This window comes from Glarea lozoyensis (assembly GCF_000409485.1).
Source record: "Glarea lozoyensis ATCC 20868 chromosome Unknown GLAREA17, whole genome shotgun sequence".
NCBI classification, from domain to species: Eukaryota; Fungi; Ascomycota; class Leotiomycetes; order Helotiales; family Helotiaceae; genus Glarea; species Glarea lozoyensis.
This window is the reverse complement of record NW_007360991.1, coordinates 714,532-736,685: the sequence shown is the minus strand read 5'-3', so window position 1 is coordinate 736,685 and position 22,154 is coordinate 714,532. Positions and strand designations below refer to the sequence as shown.

Sequence of the window (22,154 nt, the reverse complement as noted above, 5' to 3'; positions counted from 1 at the left end):
CTCCCTTTTGAAGCCATCACACACGAATTTATGACAATCATGAACGATAACTCAGTTCTATGGCAATTGGCTCGGTAGGAGATTGCATTGTTAATACGGACGATTGTATCCATCTGTTTGGCAGACGGGCAAGGCGTTTTCAATGATAAAGAATGTGAAATGGGAAGGGATGAAATGGTGGGGTGAGTGGGCTTGATGGTAAGTGTGGTAGTTGCTGTCGAATTTAGATTTAGTACCGAAAAGTGAATGTCTTGCATTATTCGCTTCCAGACAATACACATCCTTCCACTCTCATTTGTAGCTTATTTGCCGATTCGTCCTTCGAAAATGGATAGGCGATATAGTAAAAACGAAGGCACTAACCCACCTCACCGGCCATCTTCCATTTATTGAATTTCGAATGGGATAGTATGAGGCGTGAGAGTCCGCCCTTGGGTTCGCTTTTAAAGCGAATGAGTACACTTTTTGGGAGATAGTTTCGTTTTAGAGGAAGTGGATTTTTGGAGGCTTTGTTACTCAAGAGTTTGTGACTGCGAATTTTTCCTGGAGAATACACTGGTTAATGTGCGAGTTGTTACAGTATAGACGGTTCGCTATTGTGTTAAAAAGTGTTTTGTTTAACGAGTGAGCTTGTTTTTAGTATATACTAATAAAAATTAGGTATAAAATTATATTTCAAGGACTTCTTCCTACTACTGCCACCTTCCTAGTAATTTCTCTAGTTAACCACGTAACTACGTCTACTCTGCTTAGCGCAATCCTTCTTTGTAAATAAAATTTCAAAATCTACAACATTATCACACTAGCTAATGTCGTCATAAAACCCCAACCCATCACAACTTGAACTTGACAATGACGCGAATGGAAACAAATGAATGAGTGTGTACTGTGTTGCAACTACTAGTGTAGCAATAATATTTCGCATCAATTTGTGTTCTTCATGTTCTAAGCTCCATTTGAAACTAACCACCATTTCAAATTATCTTTTTGGTCCTTTTTTATATGCCGTTCGTCACCGAAATTTAACGCGTCACCGAATTATCGCTAGCAATTACTATCCAACAGTCTTGAATACACTACTAGAGTAGTTAACCCGAACGTACATTGAAACACATCAGAATCGATCGCTTCCAAGATAAGTTCGTCATCAAGACCAAGACCCGGTCGTCATCTCTCGATTCAGCGATTTCATTCTCCACGTCGCATCCTGGAATTTTACAACCTCGACATTTCTTTTTGAAAATATTCGCTTACTGGTCGTTGTAGAAGGCGAGCTTTATTAGTCAGAAAATGATCACGCTTCTTCTGTTCTGCATAATAATTCCTTATCCCTTCTCTAATACAACTTAGTATCCCTTCCAATTACCCAAAAGACTCTCGGTTCAAACTCTCAGATTTTAGAAGTGAAGAAGTGATTCAAAAGTTAGAAGCAATTTCGAGTTCCGAGGTCGCAACTGTTACTACCCTTCTCGATAGTTTACATAGCGTTGGCTCGTGGAAGGAAGTAGAAAGAACAAGTTCTCCTTGATACACTATATTATTTGGCTAACTATGAAATTGTCAGATCGTAGTTGAATTTATATATTTAACGACGGCGGAAAAAGAAGTTTGAAGTTTTATAAATAGAATTGTCACCGAAACCTGTGTTTTCACCGAATTTAACTTAACATGTTGCGATCCTTCTAAGATAGTCGACAGATCATAAATTCGATGGAACATCTCTAGATAAACATTACAAAGCCTCGTGTGAATCTCACCTACAGAATATATTACGGCAAGATTAAGTAAGGTGACGATCCGACTTCTTTAAGCCTTTCTCGTTAGCGGACTTTCACGACCTCTCGCAAAAATATTAAACACAATTATATGAATTGTTTTCCCACTAAATTCACGAAAAGCGGTTTTATTATTCTTTCGAATAAGAACGGATATAAGTCCCTCTTCTATACAACGCTCACTTTCCTACCCTTCGTTCTGAGTGAGTTTTGCGGAAAATCTTCCCACTTTCCAGTGAAGAAATAATTTGAAAGCTAGAAGAGATCGTTTATATCGCTACTACACCTAAAAATGTCTTGTCTGTACGTGGTCACTCCGCGGAGAGTACGAGAGTAGTATTTACGGTTGCTTAAGTAGTTCGTCCGAGCAGGGTATGTTCTAGTTTCCGCGTATACGTTTAATTCAAGAGTCCGGTTTTCAATTTCTCAAACTCTTTTAGTTATGAAGTTGTCACCGAAACCTGAAGAACTACCGAATCACATTTTCCGTAATCACCTCGATTTAAAATTTCCGCAACACACGGAGTGCGGACAGTATATTGATATAGAATCGATGATTAATAAAAATGGTATTTATCAAGATAACTAAGTGAGTCAGAAGTATCACAAACAAACTTCAGCATGTTGACTGAATCTCTGTGTTTGTCCTTCAAATGTTTCAGTGCTGAGAGCTTAAATACAATATTTTCATCCCAAAATGTTTGTATGTAACATACTCTGAATTTATGTGATGCCCTCGAAAAAAACTGTAGGATTGAGATTGAGGTTGAAAGCTGCGGCAACTATGATTAAGTTCATTATTTTCCTTAAAGAAAAATGTTTGATTTGGTTAGATGTAAAGTCGAAGAAAATCCCGTGTTTACAGACTTGTGCGTATGCAATAGGAGTTCATATTCCAATCAATGAACAAATGACTTCCAAGGATTAACGTTGGTTTTGGACCTCGAATGCCTCGCGAGAAGAGTCCCGCTTCTGTTTCAACATTTGTTCCCCCCCCTGCAACGAGATGGTGCAGATGTTGGTTTATCCATAAATTCGCGAGATCTTCATCTATGAGAAGATCGGATAATACTGCAAACGTGTTGCACCAACACTCACCAACACACACCGACACTCAACCCAAATCGAGTTACCACCAGACTTGTGGAGACCAACGTTGTCGTGTTAGCAAAACGGCTTTATTGAGAAACCTTCGATGCCGATCACTAGATAATTACTGCCGAGTACAGAGGATCACAGTATTTAATGAAGGCACACGAGAAGCATCAGAGAAAGGAGTTTCCTACCTCTGTTTAAGATTTCGACATACATTTCTGCTGACCCTTCAGTTGAACCCACTTTCATCATGCGTTATATCAAGTGTTCTAGCAGCCTTTGTGGTATATATCTGGCCCAGATTATCCTGGCAGAACCATTAGTGACTATCCAAAAGTCTCAAGTCACATATCACGGCATCATATCCCAGTCAATTGAACATTTCCAAAATATCAAGTATGCACACGATACATCTGGTCAGCGTCGATTTTCTCCTCCAGAGTCCTTCATTCCTCCTCCAGGCACAATTGTCGATGCATTATCTCCCGGACCATCATGTCTTCAGACTCAGGACGCCATGCTGCCATTCTTTTCCGAAACCGGTGAAATCAGCGAGGACTGTCTTCACCTTCGGATATCAAGGCCTGCAACTAACACGATCGACTCTGAGAGCAAACTTCCAGTAGTGCTTTGGGTTCATGGTGGAGGAGTAGTCAAAGGCTCTAGTTACGATCCCCATTTCGATCCTACGAATCTGATCAAATTATCAGTATCCGATGGAAAGCCAATCATCTACGTCGCAATCAACTATCGACTAACAATCTTCGGTTTCGCTCGTACACCATCTCTGAAAAACGAAAAGTCTCTGAACGGTGGCATGAGGGATCAGCGCATGGCAATGGAATGGGTCAAAGAAAACATCGAAGATTTCGGAGGAGATTCGCAGCGTATTACGGCTTTTGGTCTGAGTGCGGGAGGAACTTTTATATCGTTGCATACCATGGCCTATGGCGGTGATAGAGGAGTGCCATTCCAGCAAGCTTGGATGATGTCTGGTCCGCCGGCGACAGCACTGAATATGACTTCAGATGCGACGGAAATACATACAAAAGCCGTGGCTGAACTTGCTGGATGTGATTTGGAAGATTCGAAAATGCTTCAATGTTTACGCGATCTTCCATTTGAACAACTGTTGAAGACGGCAATGGACTATTCGAGAGAGACTCACCCGCCAGCTGGTCTTTTTACTTTCATTCCATCAGTAGATGACGACTTTTTCCCTGAGCAACAGTCGAAGTTAGTCGAAAAAGGGAGATTTGTGAAAGGCAAGCTCTAAACCCAAATGTAACATAACTGAATGACCACTAACACAATTCCAGACATTCCTATAGTCTTTGGTTGGACTCAAAACGATGGTGCAATAAACGCTGGACCTGCCCATCTTATCCAAACGGAAGAAGATATGATTATGCCAATCAAAGCTTTCGCACACGCCTTAACCAATGAGCAATTGAAGACCCTGTTCTCGCTTTACCCCGTCGAATCATTCGAAGTAGAATTGCAGAACTACAAAACTCAATCTCCTGGCGTCGAAGTCACAGTCCACTATTTCCGCCTCTCCCGCATCCTCAGGGACTTACTATTCACTTGTTCTTCGCTCGAATTCGGATATCAGATGTTCTCGCAGACACGAACCACATCAAACCCGAACTTCAATAACGTCAGGTTTTATAACCTGAACCAGAGCATGCTTACACCCATTTGGAAAGGTGCAGGAATGCCGTATATCGGTGTTTCTCACGGATCGGACACTAACTATATTTTTAATGGTGTGTTCCCTGAAGGTGAGATCAGCGCAGAAGATCAGGCATTATCTGAAAGTCTTGCGAGGAGCTTGATTAATTTTGCAACCACCAGCGATCCTGACTCCAAAAATGACGTGGAAGATGAATGGCCTTCCGCATTTCCATCTGTTGGAGTATCAAATGGTTTCCCGTCAAGTGTTAAGATTCAAGTGATTGGTGGCCCTTACGGTACTGGATCGAGCTCTATTACCGTTTCTCAAAAAGCACGCGGGGGAAGTGACAAGTATGAATATGCGACCGACGACCAAGCTCAACATATCCTCGATATGGGAGAAATGGATTCTTCAAGCGCTCAAATGAGGCAGCGCCAAATAGAGAACGAGGATCTTTTTCGGCGTTGTGAGTATATTAATAGCTTGGCGGAGACATTAGGCATTTGAAGAGTTATTATATCTGTGGGATAACATTGGAATTCCCCTCGCCTACTGTCTTCGTCCTTCTCTACGCTTAATTGTCAGCAAATAGTGCTACCTTTGTTTAGATTTTGTAAACACCAGCCATGATATTCTTGGAAAGGAAAAGGTATAATTGAAAAAAGTGAGCAATCGAGTGAAAAATGAGTATATTGTGATGGCGAAGGAGAGGAAGTGAGCAATGCTCTTTGATAAGTCTTCTTTAAGCACTTCATTCCCAGAACCAAACAAAAACGCACATTCTGAAACGCTTAAATCTTGAACATGGTTGATTCTTCATAACATAATTACAATTTCGCAACATCCGCCTTATACAAATGCGTAACCTGGGTATTCATATAATTATACAATCCCAACCTTCCACTCTCGCCACCAATCCCGCTCTCCTTCCACCCCGAGAAAAACGCATTCGGTAGTGGTTTCTCATTGCTGTTGATCCAGATATTTCCCGCTTCGATCCTGGAGGCAAGACGTTGAGCGCGGTCGAGATCTGCACAGTAAACAGCGCCGCCAAGACCGGTGGTAGTATCATTGACGCGGGCGATGACTTCGTCTTCGTCCTCCCATTGAAGCATGGGTACGATAGGACCTAAGAGTGTTAGTAAAGCGGATTAAAATGGAATTGGGAAGGCATACCGAATTGTTCTTCCCTCACGATTCTCGAATCATCGGGTGGATTATCAATAATCGCAGGTTGGACCACGAATCCCTCTCCCTTACCTACCTCTCCTTGAAGCGCAAAATCATATCCTTGTGACGCACAATCCTCGAAGAAGTCTTTAACAATCGCGTGTTGCATTTTGTTTTGCACAGGACCAAGCATCGTGCCTTCTTCTACCGCCGGCGCCGTTTTCCAGCCTTCAACTACCTTCTTTACGGCGGCAAGCATGTCGGCGTAGATGTCTTTGTGCACGTAAAGTCGTTTGCTGGCTACGCAGATTTGTCCGGAGTTGAAGAATGCAGCAAGTGCTACTTTTGGAGCGACTTTATTAACATCGACGTCTGGACAGATGATTGCTGCGCTGTTACCACCGAGCTCTAGGGTTACGCGTTTTAGCGTCTTTGCGCAAGAAGCCATTACCCTCTTTCCAGTTGGAGTTGAGCCGGTGAAGGTGATCATGTTGATACCTGGATGTTCGGTCATTAGAGGACCTAATTTGTCGTCTCCGTTGAGAGCTTGAAGAACTCCTGGTGGTAGGAATTTCTGTGCGATTTCTACCAATTTGAGAATGCTGTAGGGTGTAAAAGGAGATGGTTTCATGATTATCGTCGATCCAGTGAGGAGTGCTGGACCGATTTTGTTCATGGATATTGGAAGTGGGAAGTTCCATGGGCAGATTGCACCAACGACGCCGAGCGGTACATGTCGCATGGTCAATTTAAGGTCAGCATTGTCGGATATTATTTCATCCTCGAATTTCTTTTCTGAAGCTACGATTTGTTAGCCCGTTGTTATGGTGGCTTAATTGGACAAGAACACATACCGGCCCAGAGAAGTCCTTTGGAAGCATTTCCCAGGTCGAATTTGGCAAATTGTATCTTCATCTGTTAGTACTCATACCCAAAAGTGCGTAGCTGCAAGAAAATACCGGCTTTCCTCCCTCCAACATAACCAGTTTCCCCATTTCTGCTTCATACTTCATAAACTCCTTGGCAATATTCTTGATTATTTCCTGCCTATCCTCCCACTTCGTTTTTGACCATGTTTTGAACGCTTTCCTCGCAGCCTCCACAGCATCGTCCAGATCATTCTCGCTTGCAATTGGTACTTCCCACAACTCTTTCCCATCAGAGGGGTTCGTGCCACGATGGAAATTGGTGCTGGAGCGGGGTAAACCGTCAACAATGTTGTGGAACTTCTCGAACTCGATTGGGGTTTCTTTGGTGCCGTTCATGGTGCTGGATCGAATATGAATCGACTAAGGACGATTCACTGCGCTGCAATTGAGATGGACAAGTTAATCGAGAGTTGTATTGCGCAGGAGATATTTGCGGCTTCGGTTTTATATGGCCTATCGGTGGGGCTTTATAAGTTTATTTTTATACTGTAACCTGAATAAGTAGCGGATACCAGACATGGAGAACTCACGTACCTAGATAAATATTATATTCGATGGTATACTTACAAATCCATCACAAATCCAAATATTTCACCAGCTTCACGATGTTAACAAGATACGTCCCAGCATGCCCCACTCGTAGCCCCACATGCACACTGTATTGAATTGGCATTCAACAAGTTTCCGGAAAACAATACAATTGGTAGGGTATCAATACCCCCTTCAAGTACGATACATACTTGTCATACTTTTGCACCTTTTACTGCGGGTCTGGGATAATAAAACCTTATAGATGGGTGACTTACTATTGACCTATATACATAAAGTACAATAATATTTCGTTCAAGCTTTCCTTGTTAAATTAAGTAGTTCTATCGAGAATCGGCTGTCGCGTAGCCTCCAAACACCTGTCGGCCACTTGTTATTTTGTCGTCCAGTGCCAGTACAATTGTATAACATCTTTCTTTGTGGGTTACTCCTTTGGAGAATGGGAAAGATGTTATGCGCGTCACAGGGAATAAATGGTAGGGGTTTGGCAGGGGCTTGTCCCGCCTTCGGACATGACAATGCGTGTGCCACCAATCATATTTCGGGAGCGGCTAATCATCGAGACGGATGGATTGCATATATTAGAATGAAGCAACGTATCTCAATGAACGAATAGTCTGGGGTAAACAAGTAACAGATCAAGGGATTCAGTTTTGGGGGTTTCTAGCATCCGACGTTCCAAGGTTGTCGTGAGATCTCGAAGTGAACTTCAAGTGACGCTAGTCCCAATGAAGACTGGTTCTCGGTTGGTTCCCGGTCGCTTCCCTTTTACTATCTCAAACGACAACTTCCAGGTCTCTTTCTCCTCGATATAACACATTTTTGACTGTATCATCGACCGTTTTCCCCGATATCATCCAACCAGCCGGGCAAGAGTTTAGCTTTGTGTCGTATTGAAGTCACATCGTGCAAGAAAGTAGCTCATATGAACGCTTTGGTAGCGTCCAATCCACAACGAGTCGCGACGACACATACCTCCGCTTCGCTGTGAGAATGATAGTCGAACCGAGCCTTTGTGCATGTTTGAATTCACCGTCTCTCAATACGATGAGAGCCGGGCTTGAAAGCTGTTTAGCTTCAATCCAACGGGGCACATGACAAGTAATGCTTGTCTAGGAGCCTACACAGAACCTCCAGTTTCACCTCGAACATCACAAACACCAATGGAATATGGGAAAACAATGTCTCCCAAAAGGAGGAAATACGAGACAGTCATATGCATCTTGGCTGCTGGAAATTTCTTCGGTGACTCTCGACCATTCTGTTACAAAGTAGTTCATTCGTTGTGCAAGGTCGCGCTTTGGTTTTATTGGTGATCCAACACTCAATTGTTGAGGTCATCTGACGACATATTCTGGTTTAGAAAACATGGCAATGGAAGACAGAGCTGTTAATGTACCGAGCCGTCAATGCATCGCGCTTAATGAAGCCAGCTCGAGACTGATGTGGACAGATGCCATAGCTTTTTTTGTTGATTCACAAGCGTGAAGTGAATGACTACTACCCGAGTTACTTCCAAGATGTCAGCAATCTCAGTCATGGTCATAAAACGTACTCTTCTTGCTGCTGCTTGCCCGATGTACTTCTCTCATCATGAATGTTTTTTCACCACAACAAGATCGTGCTGAATTCAACGGTGTTATTCATGAGAATCCAGAACTGTGCACAGACTTCTTGTCAACAATAAAACCTCTAGTCACCCTGCGCATACAAGAATCTACGATATGTGGAGGAGAAACGGGACTTTTTGTCTGCGAGGACGTGCCTCAAGGCGCGGACGTATTTCGCTCCACTCCACTGCTGACCTTCGCAGGATGGGAAGGGAATGTTCAGTGGCAGAAGTTCATTTGCGCTCACTGCTTCAGATTCTCAAGACCTCATTTTCTTCCCTTTCGAAAAGACAAAAACAATGCGGCATCCGAGAGTACTATGAAGCTATGTGCCGGGTGTAAATCATGTGGATACTGCTCACAGGTCAGCATGTTTCTTACCTGCTAAAAACAGATTGAAGCATGACCATTGAGCTAACACGTCCTTAGAAATGTCAATTAGAGGCGTGGAGATTCGGCCACAAGAGTGAATGTTCAATATTTGCACGCCAACCAAATTTCATAGCTATCCAGCGAACAATGCTACGGATTCTCATCCAATACAAAAGTGGAGAACTTCTGACTCCTTGCTTATTCAAAGCTCTATTAGCTCTGAAATCGGATGAAGAAGCATGGGCAGATAGTGATGCTTACTCGGATTATCTTTCCATTGCACAAATTGCCAAACATGCGAGTGGTACAAGGTTGGAGATTGAGAGTGTTTGGGACATTCTCTGCAAGGTGCGTTCTCGAACACATAGAAGCCTAAAACCCAGAAACTCACTTGCTAGTAGGTGCTCACCAACGCGACAGCGGTGCAGCCTGCAGAAGTTGGCACAGACGGAGTGTATTTAGGAACAACTCTCGATCCGGTGATCTCATTGTTGAGACACTCTTGCGAACCTAATGTCTTCATCTTCTTTGAAGGCAATCAGCTTCGAGTCAGATCTTTGAAACCATTAAAAGCCGGAGAGGAGATTTCTCGAAGTTACACCTGGACTGAAGATAGTTACTCCGCACGCCAACGGGATTTGCTATTCACACGCGGGTTTAGATGCAACTAACTGTCAGTGCTCTCTTATTTCTAAGTACGTTCATCTCAAAACTAATCTCTATTAGGTCCCAGATGCCAACGTGAGGACAAAGAATTGTCCGACTGGGCAGGTGCTGATACTGAGCGCACAAAATCTCTGGCTCGTGCCCAGCAGCAAGCCTCGGAATATTTTCAAAGTCAACCTTCCATTAGCGGCACCAACATAGACGTTGATTGTGAAATAATTGAAAGAACTATGAAGCAGATGGCGAGGGGAGTTCTGAACGAAGACAAGTGGCCCGATAATTTACAACCAATGCCACAAATACTGCTACAACTATCAAAGTACTACCTCGCACAGAACGATTCAGTGGAATCTTTGAAGCTTAGTCTTAGAGCACTGCTTGCACAAGACCGTCGCTTCGGTCCCTACTGGGCGAATCAGCTCGCAGAGTGGCTGACATATCTTGTACGACTTACTCCTACAACGACAGAAGATCTCACCAAATTACCTTTCGTCACATTTGGGGATCTCATGGATGTAATTTCGGGATACTCTAGGGAGGCAACTCTTGTTGTGGCTAAGGTCTTTGGCACTGATACATCGTTCAGTAAGACGTTACAGAAGCGTGATGTCGAACACTCCATCAGAATGGGAACTCCAAACCTGAGTTCCGTCAACTTTTTGCAAAGATTTAAGAATGCTCAGGGTAAGTTCTTGTTATGGGCAGGCATTGATGTTTCACGAGAATTGTTATTGTCCGATGAGTGGGTATCGAAAGCTTGAGCCACTTCCAATAGAAAATATCTATGGTGGAAATTCTAGCAGTTACTGGGCTCACGGTGGGCAAGATGACTGGCGGTTGGAACACGATCGAAGTAATTGACGAGACATCGTTTGCTTCGTCTTTTATTTTCGATGAAAAAGGTGAATCTAGATCGTGTCTGGAATAATTTATTATCGCAACTACTGACCTGCTCTCATGATACATTAAGTTTATAGAATTTTTGCGATGTTCAGCCACTCTAATCATGCTTTGCGAGCTGTATTATTTATTAAGACATATAGTTTTGGACATCTCTGTATTTTGGAAGCGCTGCCAAGTTCGTGGCGGCATGGACGGAAGAAGGAAAATGCCGAAATCTCTAGAGAATCATTCACCACGAACCCGTATTAGTCCATTTGGAGCTGACTAATGATAGCAGTCTCGTTAAATCCTGTGGCTGTTGCTATTTCCCTTCCTTCCGTCTTCATCAACTGTGTCGAAGCCTTTCGGTATCGTCCAGCCAAAACGACCCAGCCTTCAACTTTCGTGTTATCAGAGATCCCATCCAAGAAGCCAAAGTCCTATACCTACTGCGAACGCTAAAACCAACACAATGGAAGACGAGGCTCCACTTCTAGTCGACATAAGCTCTGGCTTCAAGGAAGATTCGACGCCGTCTTCAAGCCCTAGTCACGACGAAATATGCAAATATATCTTGAGCAGGGCGACTTTGACCGCACCACTCCAAATTCTAGAGTCATCCATTCCAAGTGCGGGTCTTGGTTTATTTGCGACTGAAGACATTCCCGCTGCCCAGGACATATTCACCTCTCAGCCGTTTATGAGCTGTCCCATCAGTGGACCTGGCGATTCGGTGTGTGATTATTGTCTTGATCGACCTTATACCAATATACATCCAGATGGTTACTTCTATCACAGGCAGGAGAAAGAGAAGAATGCGCTTCTTATGTGTGCACAATGCAGAATTTGCCACTACTGTTCAAGAGTAATACTCTATTAAAACTTTCGTGACTACGTTCTAACATTGTTTAGGAATGCCAAATCAAAGCGTGGAAGGAGTATCACAAGCACGAGTGCAAAGAATTTCAAGCCAATCCATCCTTGTACAAGAAAGATGAGGTACGTTCTAGCAAAAGAGTTGAGTTTATTCTTCAGAACTCTGAATCCACCGTGGCGGCAATGAATATAGCAGTTTTGGGCATGTTCCGAGCCAATGAGCGTCTCAAAATCATTGAAGAAGAATTGGGGATGTCACAAAAAGACCCTTCAGTCCTAGAAGACCTGCTAGCAACAGATATTTCAGAATTGGAGTACCTGCTAGCTACAAAGGTACGTGGTCGTCTCCGATTTGTGTCTTAATTTTGTTTTGTGCTGATATATCTTCTAGATGATAACGCACATGGTTCCCATCCAAGTGCCTGATGGTGGCAGTTTCCATACGGCTGGACGCTCGCTTGACTTTACCTCTGCTCTGATAAATCATTCTTGTATCCCAAACACCATATTGTTTTTTGATGGTCGGATCGCTCGCGCTCGGTCTCTCAAACCAATCAAAGCCGGTGAGGAACTGCTGCGTTGTTATGCCGAGATCAGCCAGCCAATTCTGCTTCGTCAACAAGGACTTCCATATCACGGCGCTTTGACCTCACAAGGCATCGTATGTAAATGTATTACTAGTGCCCTAATTGCTGTACCCCTAGTAGATGCTGACATACGTTCAGGTACTAGGTGCGAGGAGGAACTGAAAGAAATCGAAGAATGGGGTTCCAAGAAGCCTGAGTTGAAACATCCTTTATCTTGTCTCCGCAAGGCCCAGTCGAAACTCCTTATGAAGATGTTAGAAATCAAGGCAGGTCTTATTACGCCACAGGAATTGAGTATCTATATCCGACCCCTTGCCAAAGAATTATTTCCAGACGGAATATGGCCTGACCATATCGAACCTATCCCTCGGATCAACAAATTCTGCGGTGATTACTATTACAACAAGAAACTCGGCAATCTGGGACTTAAATATCATCTTCGCGGCATCTTGTGCATGGAAATCCGACATTGTGCTGAGTTCGTTCGCCTGTTCATGATGATGGTATACATGATGGATATGTTTCTTTGGAGCATGCGCAAAGCAAGTTCGTCTGCGAGGTCTAAAATGCGCAAAGAGGGTATCCCAACAGAGAAAGAAATGACGATCGTACACCAAGGATATGCCCACGAGCTAGCACGGATTTGCGTCAGTTTGTTTGGACCGGATATTGCATGGTCTAAAGCCATCGTAGGTCTGAAAGAGAAAGCTTTCAATCTGCCAGGTTCTAATCGTGCTCGATTGAGTGTTAAAGAATTTGATGCTGCCCAGTCGAAGCTTCTGGCTTGGGCTACGGTTGAAGAAAATAGGAAGATTGTTCTCACAGATGTTTCGGATTGAGGGATCTCGCTTCTTTTTCGTTAGTGTAGGATATACAGGAGTATATCTGGCTTCTGTATACATCCTGTTCCATAAAATAATCGTTGAATCTTGAACAGTTGTATTTAGTCTTTCCAACAAAATGACAGTCTCTCTTTGGGCCATTTCCGGATACGAACTTGACAAATCACTATGTAAGTCCGATTGTAAGCGCCGCTGCGATTGTGTATCAGTAAGATATGTCATTAGTTTCAAATGTTACTATAACCGGCATTCAAACATTGCCATCCTATCTCAACTCCTTTCTTCACCCAATAATGGAGTCGATCAAACTCTAACTGTTAACAGTCATCAATATTGGTTAATCTTCAAGTGCCACCGGCAACTGAGTTACACGTTCGATTTCATCAATTGTTTTAGAAACCCGGAAATGGATGTCAGGCCCATCTTTCAACGGACCTCTCAATTCAGCAGAATGAATGCTAAAAATAATTCCGCATTTAAAAGCAAGCTTTTTCAAACCGCAACAGAGTTGTATTGTTATTTGTCAAAGAAAAAACCGCCGACTGGTAGTAGATCTCTATGGAGCGGTTAGCCAAGATAAAGTATTTAATTTAGGCGAAGTGGTAGGACAGGTGTGGCAAAAGCTGGTTAATCTGTTGGCAATGCTTGTTGGATCTTCAATGGCTATTTCAATTGCCGGTACAACTCAAGGATTTATCGTAAATGAACAATTGCCGATCGCTAGGTCGACATGATTGGTCACTTTCGTATTCAGGGAGTACGCATTTCAACTTGGCTAAGTTGCTTTTCATCAGATGATGGAAGTAGCCCACATGTATTAATTAATGATCCTGAAGGAGTCTGAGACTTACAGAGGATCTTTATAGGTCAAGATTCGCGAATTAATCCACAAGGCGCAGGTATATAGAATCGAGCACAAGTCCCCGCCTACCATTGAGTTGGCCAAGAATAATTCGACTTCGTGGTACTGTTTCTCTAGTTCGGATTTTACAAACGAAAACTCATCATGTATTGGAATACTCTCGCCGCCGCGGCGCTTTTGTCGCAATCTGTCTCCGCACAGAACATGCTTCGATTCGCATGCTCTCAACTTACCGTTGAAAGAGCCGACCCTCTGGTCAGCCCAGGACAAAGTCCTGCACCTCACACTCATCAGATTATTGGAGGAAATTCTTTCAATCTTTCTGTAAGCCGTGTTAACTACTTTTGAAAATGTTTACTGACATGATTTAGATGGACCCTGCTACTTATGATCCAGCCGCTAAGTCTACCTGCACATCTTGCACATATTCTGAGTATAATTACCTCGTTTCCACAGTTAAAAGCTCTTTGGTTCTGACTTAGACAAAAGGGATTTCTCCAACTACTGGACCGCATCTCTATACTTCAAATCTCCCGAGAACGGTACCTTCCAGCGTGTTCCTCAATTCGCCAACGTCGGTCTTCAACAAGACGGTGGAATGACTGTATACTACATGCCATACAGCGCCAAGAACAACAAAATGACAGCATTCAAGAAAGGCTTCCGAATGCTTGCTGGAGATCCTATGACCAAGAAAAACAACCGAGTTTCGATCTGTCACCGATGTCTAGGTAATGGCGAGGGCTTTGCACCATGCGATTCCAAAGATACTGGAGAACTCCCAAATAAGTTCTGCCCAGGTGGTATTCGTGCGACCATTATCTTCCCATCGTGCTGGGATGGTGTCAATATCGATTCGCCAGATCACAAGAGTCACGTCGCTTATTCCAACAGTGGTGGACTTGGTAGCCAGAACTGTCCTTCAACTCATCCAGTGCCCATTCCTCAAGTCATGTACGAGGTCATGTGGCAAACTCAAAACTACAAGAACACTGCTTATTATGGCACCAATAAGCAACCGTTCGTCTATAGCTTCGGTGACGGGTAAGTGCATGGCGTTATTCAAAAATCTATGACATAATTACTAATACTGCTAACAGAGTCGGGTACGGTCAACACGGTGATTATCTATTCGGATGGAAGGACGATTCTCTACAAAAGGCCATGGACGCGCTACCAAGTGGCAAGTGTGCTAATGCCAACTGCAGCGTCTTGAAGATTCAATCTGGCGCTGACTCGATGAAGTGCAAGAAGGCACAACAAGTTGTGGAAGACGTTGGTGCGAGCGGGAAATGGATCAAGCAGCTTCCAGGAGGTGTCGCCGTCACTTACTAAAAGAGACTTCAATTTCCCAGAGAGGATATGTTCGAGTGTAGGCAGATGTATCAGAAGATGTGTCAAATCTAAATGTCGCTGTGTTACTATGGATGGGTGGTTGAGTTACTATAAGAGTTGTCTTGTTGAATGTAGTCTTCGATTTAGCTTAGAAATACTGTGGTCTATATGTTTCAAATGTTTGCATGGAGATTTAAGACAGTGATTACTCAAGCGAGATCCTCGAGAGTAATTTTGTCTTCACGTATTGGATTTTATATAGTGATTTTTTAAACCATGTCAACGAGAACAATCAAGTACCAAGATACATTAGTATCATGCACACGTAAGAAACAGGCGATGCCTGGAAGTAGAATATCACTTGAACGATCCAATCAACCAATTTCCCTTCAATTTTCCTTGAATTAACACCACACTTCTTGATAATCTACTTCGCTAATTCATTCTGACAAAGAGCGGAACCCCCTCACTTACTCGCCTCCTTCCTCTTCAACTCAACGTACTGCGCAATAACAGCCCTGGCCCCATCTTCATAAGTCTCCAGTGGACCAAAGATCTCGGTCGTGATACTCTTGTCAACTTGTTGATGCACGGCCTCAGTACTTCCGACAGGATTCAAAATCCCTTCAGCAACCGCATCAGCGAACTCAGTCTTCGCAATCTCATTCGCGCGGTTGAATTCCGCTTTATCGCCCTCCTTCCCAGCGAGAAGCAAGAAACTTTGGTTTCCTTTCACTTTCTCACCAAGAGCCTCGACATGAATACGAGCCAAATCAGTCACCGGAGTCGTGAAACCTTCCCTCTTTGCTCCTTGAATAGCACCGAGAACAGTGCCGAGGACGATGGCATTGCTTCCGTCGAGAAGATCTTGTGCTTTCTCAGCAAGTTCGTTTCTGCCGAAGACATATCCAGGCATGAGATTAACGACGGTATACTGAGGCTTTTTCTCTGCGATAAATTTCTCTGTTGCGTCGAGAGCCAGTTGTTTGGCGATGCGGTAGCCAGCCCATGGATCGTTTGGGAAAGGAGCGGTTGGAAGTGGGGATACGCGAGTGTTGGCTGTGTATACAATGGGTGGGTTTGCGGCATCGATGACTTGGTCGGTCATGATCGCGACTGCTGAACTAGTGATTACAATTCTGCGAAGCTGTGGGAACTTGAGTCCAGACTTCAAGATGCTCAGACTGCCATTCACTGCCGGTTTCACAAGCTCATTCTCTGTATCCTCGATGTTCTATTCTTAATTGAGTATTGAGTCTGACATTGGTCGCTGGAAGCAAACTTACTGGTCTTCCAAGTGGACTCGCAATGTGCAAGACGCCTACGACATCTTTGAGAGCCTCGTCAAATGCTCCTTCGGCTCCAATATCTGGGACCACCACACCTTCGACGAAACCTTTTGCAGCGAAGTCTTTGATGAGTCTATGGCTTTTCAACTGCCCAATCTGGCTTTCTTTGCGAACAGCAATACGAGTCTTGTACCCAGCTTGGAGGGCCTTTTGCAGTACGGCAAACCCAACAAAACCGGTCGTACCAGTGATCTTGAAACCTTATTAGAACTTTACACTGTTACAGTATATTTCAGAATTCTGTCATTTCGCGCTCACCAGAATAAGTTCTCCAGACATTTCGAGGGATGAGAAGTAGTTCGTGAGGCCGACTTCAAAAAGAGATATGTTGAGACGAGAAGGTGAGGAATCTTTGGCGGAGTTGATGCTTTAGCAAAGATGTAATCGAATTGTTGAGTTGATTGTTTTAGTTTTGAATATTCTGCTTCTGAAAGTTGAGCCAGCTACAATATATATCTCCATCGCAACCCTGTCTGGCCACCCAGCGTGTCTGGGAATCAAAGTATAGAATAATCATTCTTTGTAAGAATAACATATCGTGTCTATTCCCGGCGCTTTACTTGTTCTGGAAACCCAGGAATATACGACAATGTCTCGTCCAATCTGCACTTTACCAGTGCTTCTTCGATTATAATATTTATTCCCGTGTGTCAGTTGAGACCAGGGGAACAACCGGCAATAAACCCCCATTACGAACAACTTGTCAACTGACGAAAATGGCCGATTAGTCAACCGTGGCAGCCAATCAATGAAAAGTTGGGACTCGAGTTTGCAATATGTAATCAAAGAGGCTCACAGCAGAAGCCTGTTTGATACCTATGTACAGATGCGCGATCCTTACCGCGCGCAGCTCGCCAACCACATACGACGCATAATCTGCAATAGAAAGCTCCATGTACCGGATCCGGTGCATTGATTGAGCGACTCACATTCTCAAACACTCTTTCCTTACAGCGATGGAGGTTGTGAGTGGGTGGCTATTTGGGGAGACTGGGAGTCAACCTCGCTTAGCTGAATTTGCGGAACCGCAAGTCAATGTTTACTAATCTTCAGAATACCTATGCAGCAGTTTTTAAGTAATCAACAAACCGTGGAGAAATACTGATCGCAAACCACAAGTGAGTTGAGGACACAGTCTTACTTTGGTTAAGTCCTATTTCGGATTTAATCTTTGGCAGGTTGGGAAGCGCCGTGTCAGTAGTGACTGTGCCATGGTATGTTGGAACAATTTTGACCTAGTGGCACAGATATGAGAGAGAGATAAGAATGACAACATTGAATTTGAAGGGCATCCAGGCTCTATATGTACCTTCTCTCTTGTCAGATATGCTCATACAATAAGAAGCCCTCTGCCCACAGCCATATCCGGTTCGAAAACATCTGAGAGCTCGAAGCGAATTGGCAGCAATGTCGATACTCGAATTGGGAAAGATCATACACAACCGGACATTGGGAACAAATTCCAAAGTGAAGAGGCGTCTACGATGATGTGAAAGAATACAGCCAAATGGGTAAAGTAGTGTGATTAACGCGGAAGTGGATGAGGAACTATACAGATTGATATCTAATAAAAGCTGTTTGTTCTTGGCAGTGAAATACTAATTCGAATACACTGTGTTATAAATCAGCTGTTTTTGTTGTTAACCAGTGGGGAGGTTCGGCTTCGAATTCTGGCGGAGGCATGAAATTATTCCAAATAATCAGTTATTCCATGTTACCAAATATGCATAGCCATACTGCTCACATCACAGCAATCATAATCGCACCTACCGAGACCGACCAACCCCAGCACAAACCTCCAAACTTTACCCTCACAGCACCAGACCTGCTGGAGGTAGCAGCAGGCCCGGCATTCGTCCCGGTAACCCCCTGCGTCCCGCCCGTTCTCGTACACCCCTCTCCCCTTCCCAAATAACATCCCCTCGGATCCCGACACATCGCCAGCACCGTAGACAATTCGCCTACGAATTCCGGCACCACATTCCCACTTGCTACAAAAAAGTCCGCTTGAGACCAGGAACTACTGGCGGTTGGGGCGCCTGCCGCATTGGTGTAGAAGGTTGTGGTCATATAGGCTGTTGATGAAGTCACTGGGACGGTGTTGGGAGGGAGGGTGAGGATATCTGGAGGGAAGACTCGGAGTTGAGATGCTATGGTTGTGTTAGTCGGTGTATAGGTAGATTGCGATGGCGGGGAAAGTGCGATGAGGTACTTACTGTAGGAGAAACTAACGCCGGGTGGACATGTTGGATTTTGAGTGATCGTGGCTTCAGCAAAATATGCAGATGAAACAGTGATCGTGCTAGATGATGTGGGTGTAGGGGGTCCGTCTAGAAAGTTTCGAGTGGCTATGGGTAGGTTAGGACCCGAGATATACTGGTAAACGATCGTAGGGCGATTGACGCCTGCCTCTGGCCTTGGGGTGCTTATGCTTGTCGAAATTGGTGTTACTGGACCGGTGACAGTAACTGCAGTGGATATCGCAGTGTATACTTGAGTTCCGCCACTTAGAGTCGTCAAAATGATTGCAACGTACTCTGTAGCGATCCAGGAGTAAACCGGGCGAGTGAAAAGTAATAAGCAAGTAAATATCAAAGTTACTGAGAAGGATAGAGAAACCATCCTGTGATGGAAGAAATTTTGGTCGGTAAGTAGGCTTGTTGGAAACACAAATTCAAATCTCAGAATGACCAGAATGGGATTATCTCAAACGATCGTCGAAAGATCAAACCCAGGTAATGCCACACAGACGACCTCATTATATATGTTCAACAGTTAACACCCTCTTACAGTATCCCCGGCAGGCGGGAAAGACTGAGGCTTAGTCCGCGAGGTCAGTCCAGCAAGTATGCACCTACGAGGATTAGACAACGTTTTCGAGGCTGAAAATGAGGGGGAGGAGAAACTGACCCAATAAGATTAAATTGAGAGCTGCATGGCGGATCCCTTGCCAAGATGTCAAGACCACAACAAAGGGAGCAGGTTTACAATCTGGTAGACCACGCTCGCGGGAAACAAGATAAGCGTCAGCCACATGCTCACTCATCTATATAATAAATACGTCGACTTTGAGTATGATATTTCCTTGAAAAAATTTGAGGGAATACGTGAGCTGGTGGCAAGTTGATCCACTAGATATGCGATGTTTCGTTGTCTTATTCGAAGAAACACATGTATCGTGTTTCGGATGCCATTTCTTTTGTCCACAGCGAGGAACGGCATGAAGATCGCGGCCTCAACCCATATCGCTTGCACGTTGGATTCTATTCTGGTCGTTTCAGTCCTTGGCGTAAATATCGGCAGAGAGATGCACCGTCTGACAAGCGCGTAATGTTCAATGGCCTGAGTCTAGACCTTGGATCATCACCATGGCATTCGTGTGCGCTTATTCGGCAAATAAGTTTGCAGACGCGGCGGGAAAAAGCAAACACACCCCAAGAAACTTAAGCTCCGTGAGTGTGTTATCCAGTATCTTATTGTTGAGGTCGCAAAGGACGAGGAGCCATTGTCCGAGCTTGAGATTGTAGTGACCTGGTCTTCTTCTCGTACTCAGCGAGCAACCCGCGTGAGCTAGAGTTATTCGGCACCTGGGCGCATGTACTACCCGGTTTCCAGATCAGATGGATTAGTTCTCTCCTGTAAATCCAGCATTACTGACCATTCAACCGGCAACGATTACACTTAGAGTTATTCAATAACCCTATCCCCAAATCCGTTTCCATGATGCGAGAAACGTGAGACAGTAGAATCAACAGGGGAAACACCTCCACTATAATAATTATCATTAGCAAATGTTCCTGTTCTAAGTCTAGTCAAGCCAACTTACAGAACAGGAGGCGAACCGTAAGGAACGAGTTCTGGTGTAGCTGAACCAATGTCGCTTTCGCTGCCACTCTCGGATTCATGAGTAAGATCAACCATGTGAGGTCTTATTCTATCTAAACCCGGAGCAACGGTGGAAGTTGATAAAGGCTGAGAGGTATTCGTTGGCGTTAGAACTAGAAATTTGAGAGGAGCACTGGCTCTACTGCATAGAAACCCGAACTTCGACCGATCTATCTTTGCTCTGACGAGCTGAGATTCGGAAGACTTACGAATTGGCTGTTGTGCCCACATTCTCCTTATCGTCACCTATCCTCGAGGCAACCCAACAATCACCCTCAAAGGCGCCAGAAATAACAACATTGCTGCGACCAACTTCCCCAACGTTGCGTATCCTGTCACTTAATGAAGCCATCTATGGTACGTTGTAGGCCTATGATCGAGCCTGCATACAAGACGGCGATATATATGAAATAGAAACAAAACAAGAGTCTAGTTACCGATGAAAGTTGAGTTGCGACAAACAAATATTGTGCGGAAAGGCAACTTGAACAGCCTGCTCAATCCATGACAGGTTGATTGGAGGCTTGAAAGCAAAATATACCACTTCTCGTAGTATGCAACTTATGTTTCGATCTTGAATGTGTTTCAATAATCAACGCGTCTGAAAGTCAACATGCGAAAAACCTAGAGAATACAGAGGTAAAACTAGTGCGCGCTTAGCGTGCTCATGATCACCCCGACAATCTCCCGATGCCACGATGGAAACTCTCTTGGCCCACGCGCATACAAGGCATATATTTGGTGGTGAGTCTGCTTATGTTTTTCCAACAATCTTCGCGCATCAGCATGATGGAGACTAACTCATATCTACTCTCACAGTACGATGACTGATGTTGAATCCGTCCATCTCATACCTCACACTGTCAATGATGGACGAATTACCCTCCAAGTCGGAGAGCGCACATTCAACACCAATCGCAACACCTTGATCGAAGGCAGCCGGTATTTCGCTGCGCTACTTTCTGGGAGATGGAGCAACTCGCTGGCTGATGGCACTTACTTTGTGGACGCGGACGGAGATTTGTTCGAACATATACTTCGATTCCTTCGACGGGGCGTTTGCCCGCTGTTCTTCGACAACGCAAAAGGCCATGATTATACTGCCTACATAGCGCTTCTGGAGGAAGCCAAGTACTTTGGAATTCCGCGACTCGAGGCTTGGCTGCAAACTCGAGAGTACCTCCATGCCGTGGAAATACACCAATCAGTCTTCAAAGAGTCCAAGGTCTTGGGCGAGCTGGATAAGATCGAGTCGAATGTAACGAAGGATTTTATCGGTCCTCCTACCTGGTCCAAAACGATGGCATGGCATTGTCCGCATGGCATACCTGAACATTTCCAGCGTCAACGGGCGTGCGAAGACTGGTCGCTGGCATATGATCATCATAATGCTGTTGCGGGACACAACGTTACTACTACGAAATGGGAAGCAACTGTGCTCCGGAAGGAGATTGTGTTCAATGGGGATATGTGCGTTGCACGCTAGACACGCTAGATTACAAGTTGGGATGTTTTTCAGTTGTCCCAGAAGGCCCAGGACAAGTTGTGGTCTGTCTTGGATCCGCAGTTACCTAGTCCAGGGGAATAGCACAGGGTGAAGAAATCTTGCGCTCATTGGCCGTTTGCTTTCCACAAACTGGCCTCTGCAGCACGTTATTACTTTACACATATGCCAAATTGTCCTGGCTATGT

At 44.3% G+C, this 22,154-nt stretch overlaps 9 protein-coding genes across 9 annotated transcripts; 5 read left to right on the top strand and 4 right to left on the bottom strand.

Annotated features, from left to right (window-relative positions):
• Window positions 1-3,120: 3,120 nt before the first annotated feature.
• GLAREA_12074 (alpha/beta-Hydrolase) lies at window positions 3,121-5,055 on the top strand (the record flags this gene model as incomplete). The annotated part of the gene is made up of 2 exons (XM_008082856.1): window positions 3,121-4,048; window positions 4,190-5,055. 2 exons carry the CDS (start codon window positions 3,121-3,123, stop codon window positions 5,053-5,055), a joined length of 1,794 nt encoding a protein of 597 aa, XP_008081047.1.
• A 320-nt stretch (window positions 5,056-5,375) lies between these two features.
• On the bottom strand, window positions 5,376-6,983 carry GLAREA_12073 (ALDH-like protein; the record flags this gene model as incomplete). Its single annotated transcript, XM_008082855.1, has 4 exons — window positions 5,376-5,677; window positions 5,725-6,519; window positions 6,573-6,627; window positions 6,678-6,983. The coding sequence occupies 4 exons, from the start codon at window positions 6,981-6,983 to the stop codon at window positions 5,376-5,378; spliced, it is 1,458 nt and encodes a 485-aa protein (XP_008081046.1).
• A 1,806-nt stretch (window positions 6,984-8,789) lies between these two features.
• GLAREA_12072 (SET) lies at window positions 8,790-10,605 on the top strand (the record flags this gene model as incomplete). Its single annotated transcript, XM_008082854.1, has 4 exons — window positions 8,790-9,170; window positions 9,236-9,526; window positions 9,580-9,793; window positions 9,905-10,605. The coding sequence occupies 4 exons, from the start codon at window positions 8,790-8,792 to the stop codon at window positions 10,603-10,605; spliced, it is 1,587 nt and encodes a 528-aa protein (XP_008081045.1).
• A 593-nt stretch (window positions 10,606-11,198) lies between these two features.
• On the top strand, window positions 11,199-13,028 carry GLAREA_12071 (SET; the record flags this gene model as incomplete). The annotated part of the gene is made up of 4 exons (XM_008082853.1): window positions 11,199-11,459; window positions 11,639-11,935; window positions 11,994-12,267; window positions 12,328-13,028. 4 exons carry the CDS (start codon window positions 11,199-11,201, stop codon window positions 13,026-13,028), a joined length of 1,533 nt encoding a protein of 510 aa, XP_008081044.1.
• A 1,009-nt stretch (window positions 13,029-14,037) lies between these two features.
• GLAREA_12070 (uncharacterized protein) lies at window positions 14,038-15,228 on the top strand (the record flags this gene model as incomplete). Its single annotated transcript, XM_008082852.1, has 4 exons — window positions 14,038-14,217; window positions 14,265-14,326; window positions 14,383-14,937; window positions 14,994-15,228. The coding sequence occupies 4 exons, from the start codon at window positions 14,038-14,040 to the stop codon at window positions 15,226-15,228; spliced, it is 1,032 nt and encodes a 343-aa protein (XP_008081043.1).
• Window positions 15,229-15,694: 466 nt separating this feature from the next.
• On the bottom strand, window positions 15,695-16,856 carry GLAREA_12069 (NAD(P)-binding Rossmann-fold containing protein; the record flags this gene model as incomplete). The annotated part of the gene is made up of 3 exons (XM_008082851.1): window positions 15,695-16,462; window positions 16,515-16,769; window positions 16,836-16,856. The coding sequence occupies 3 exons, from the start codon at window positions 16,854-16,856 to the stop codon at window positions 15,695-15,697; spliced, it is 1,044 nt and encodes a 347-aa protein (XP_008081042.1).
• Window positions 16,857-18,317: 1,461 nt separating this feature from the next.
• On the bottom strand, window positions 18,318-19,199 carry GLAREA_12068 (uncharacterized protein; the record flags this gene model as incomplete). The annotated part of the gene is made up of 2 exons (XM_008082850.1): window positions 18,318-18,727; window positions 18,794-19,199. 2 exons carry the CDS (start codon window positions 19,197-19,199, stop codon window positions 18,318-18,320), a joined length of 816 nt encoding a protein of 271 aa, XP_008081041.1.
• A 1,065-nt stretch (window positions 19,200-20,264) lies between these two features.
• Window positions 20,265-20,498, bottom strand: GLAREA_12067 (uncharacterized protein; the record flags this gene model as incomplete). Its single annotated transcript, XM_008082849.1, has 2 exons — window positions 20,265-20,346; window positions 20,404-20,498. 2 exons carry the CDS (start codon window positions 20,496-20,498, stop codon window positions 20,265-20,267), a joined length of 177 nt encoding a protein of 58 aa, XP_008081040.1.
• A 631-nt stretch (window positions 20,499-21,129) lies between these two features.
• On the top strand, window positions 21,130-21,948 carry GLAREA_12066 (POZ; the record flags this gene model as incomplete). Its single annotated transcript, XM_008082848.1, has 2 exons — window positions 21,130-21,206; window positions 21,282-21,948. 2 exons carry the CDS (start codon window positions 21,130-21,132, stop codon window positions 21,946-21,948), a joined length of 744 nt encoding a protein of 247 aa, XP_008081039.1.
• Between the last annotated feature and the right edge of the window lie 206 nt (window positions 21,949-22,154).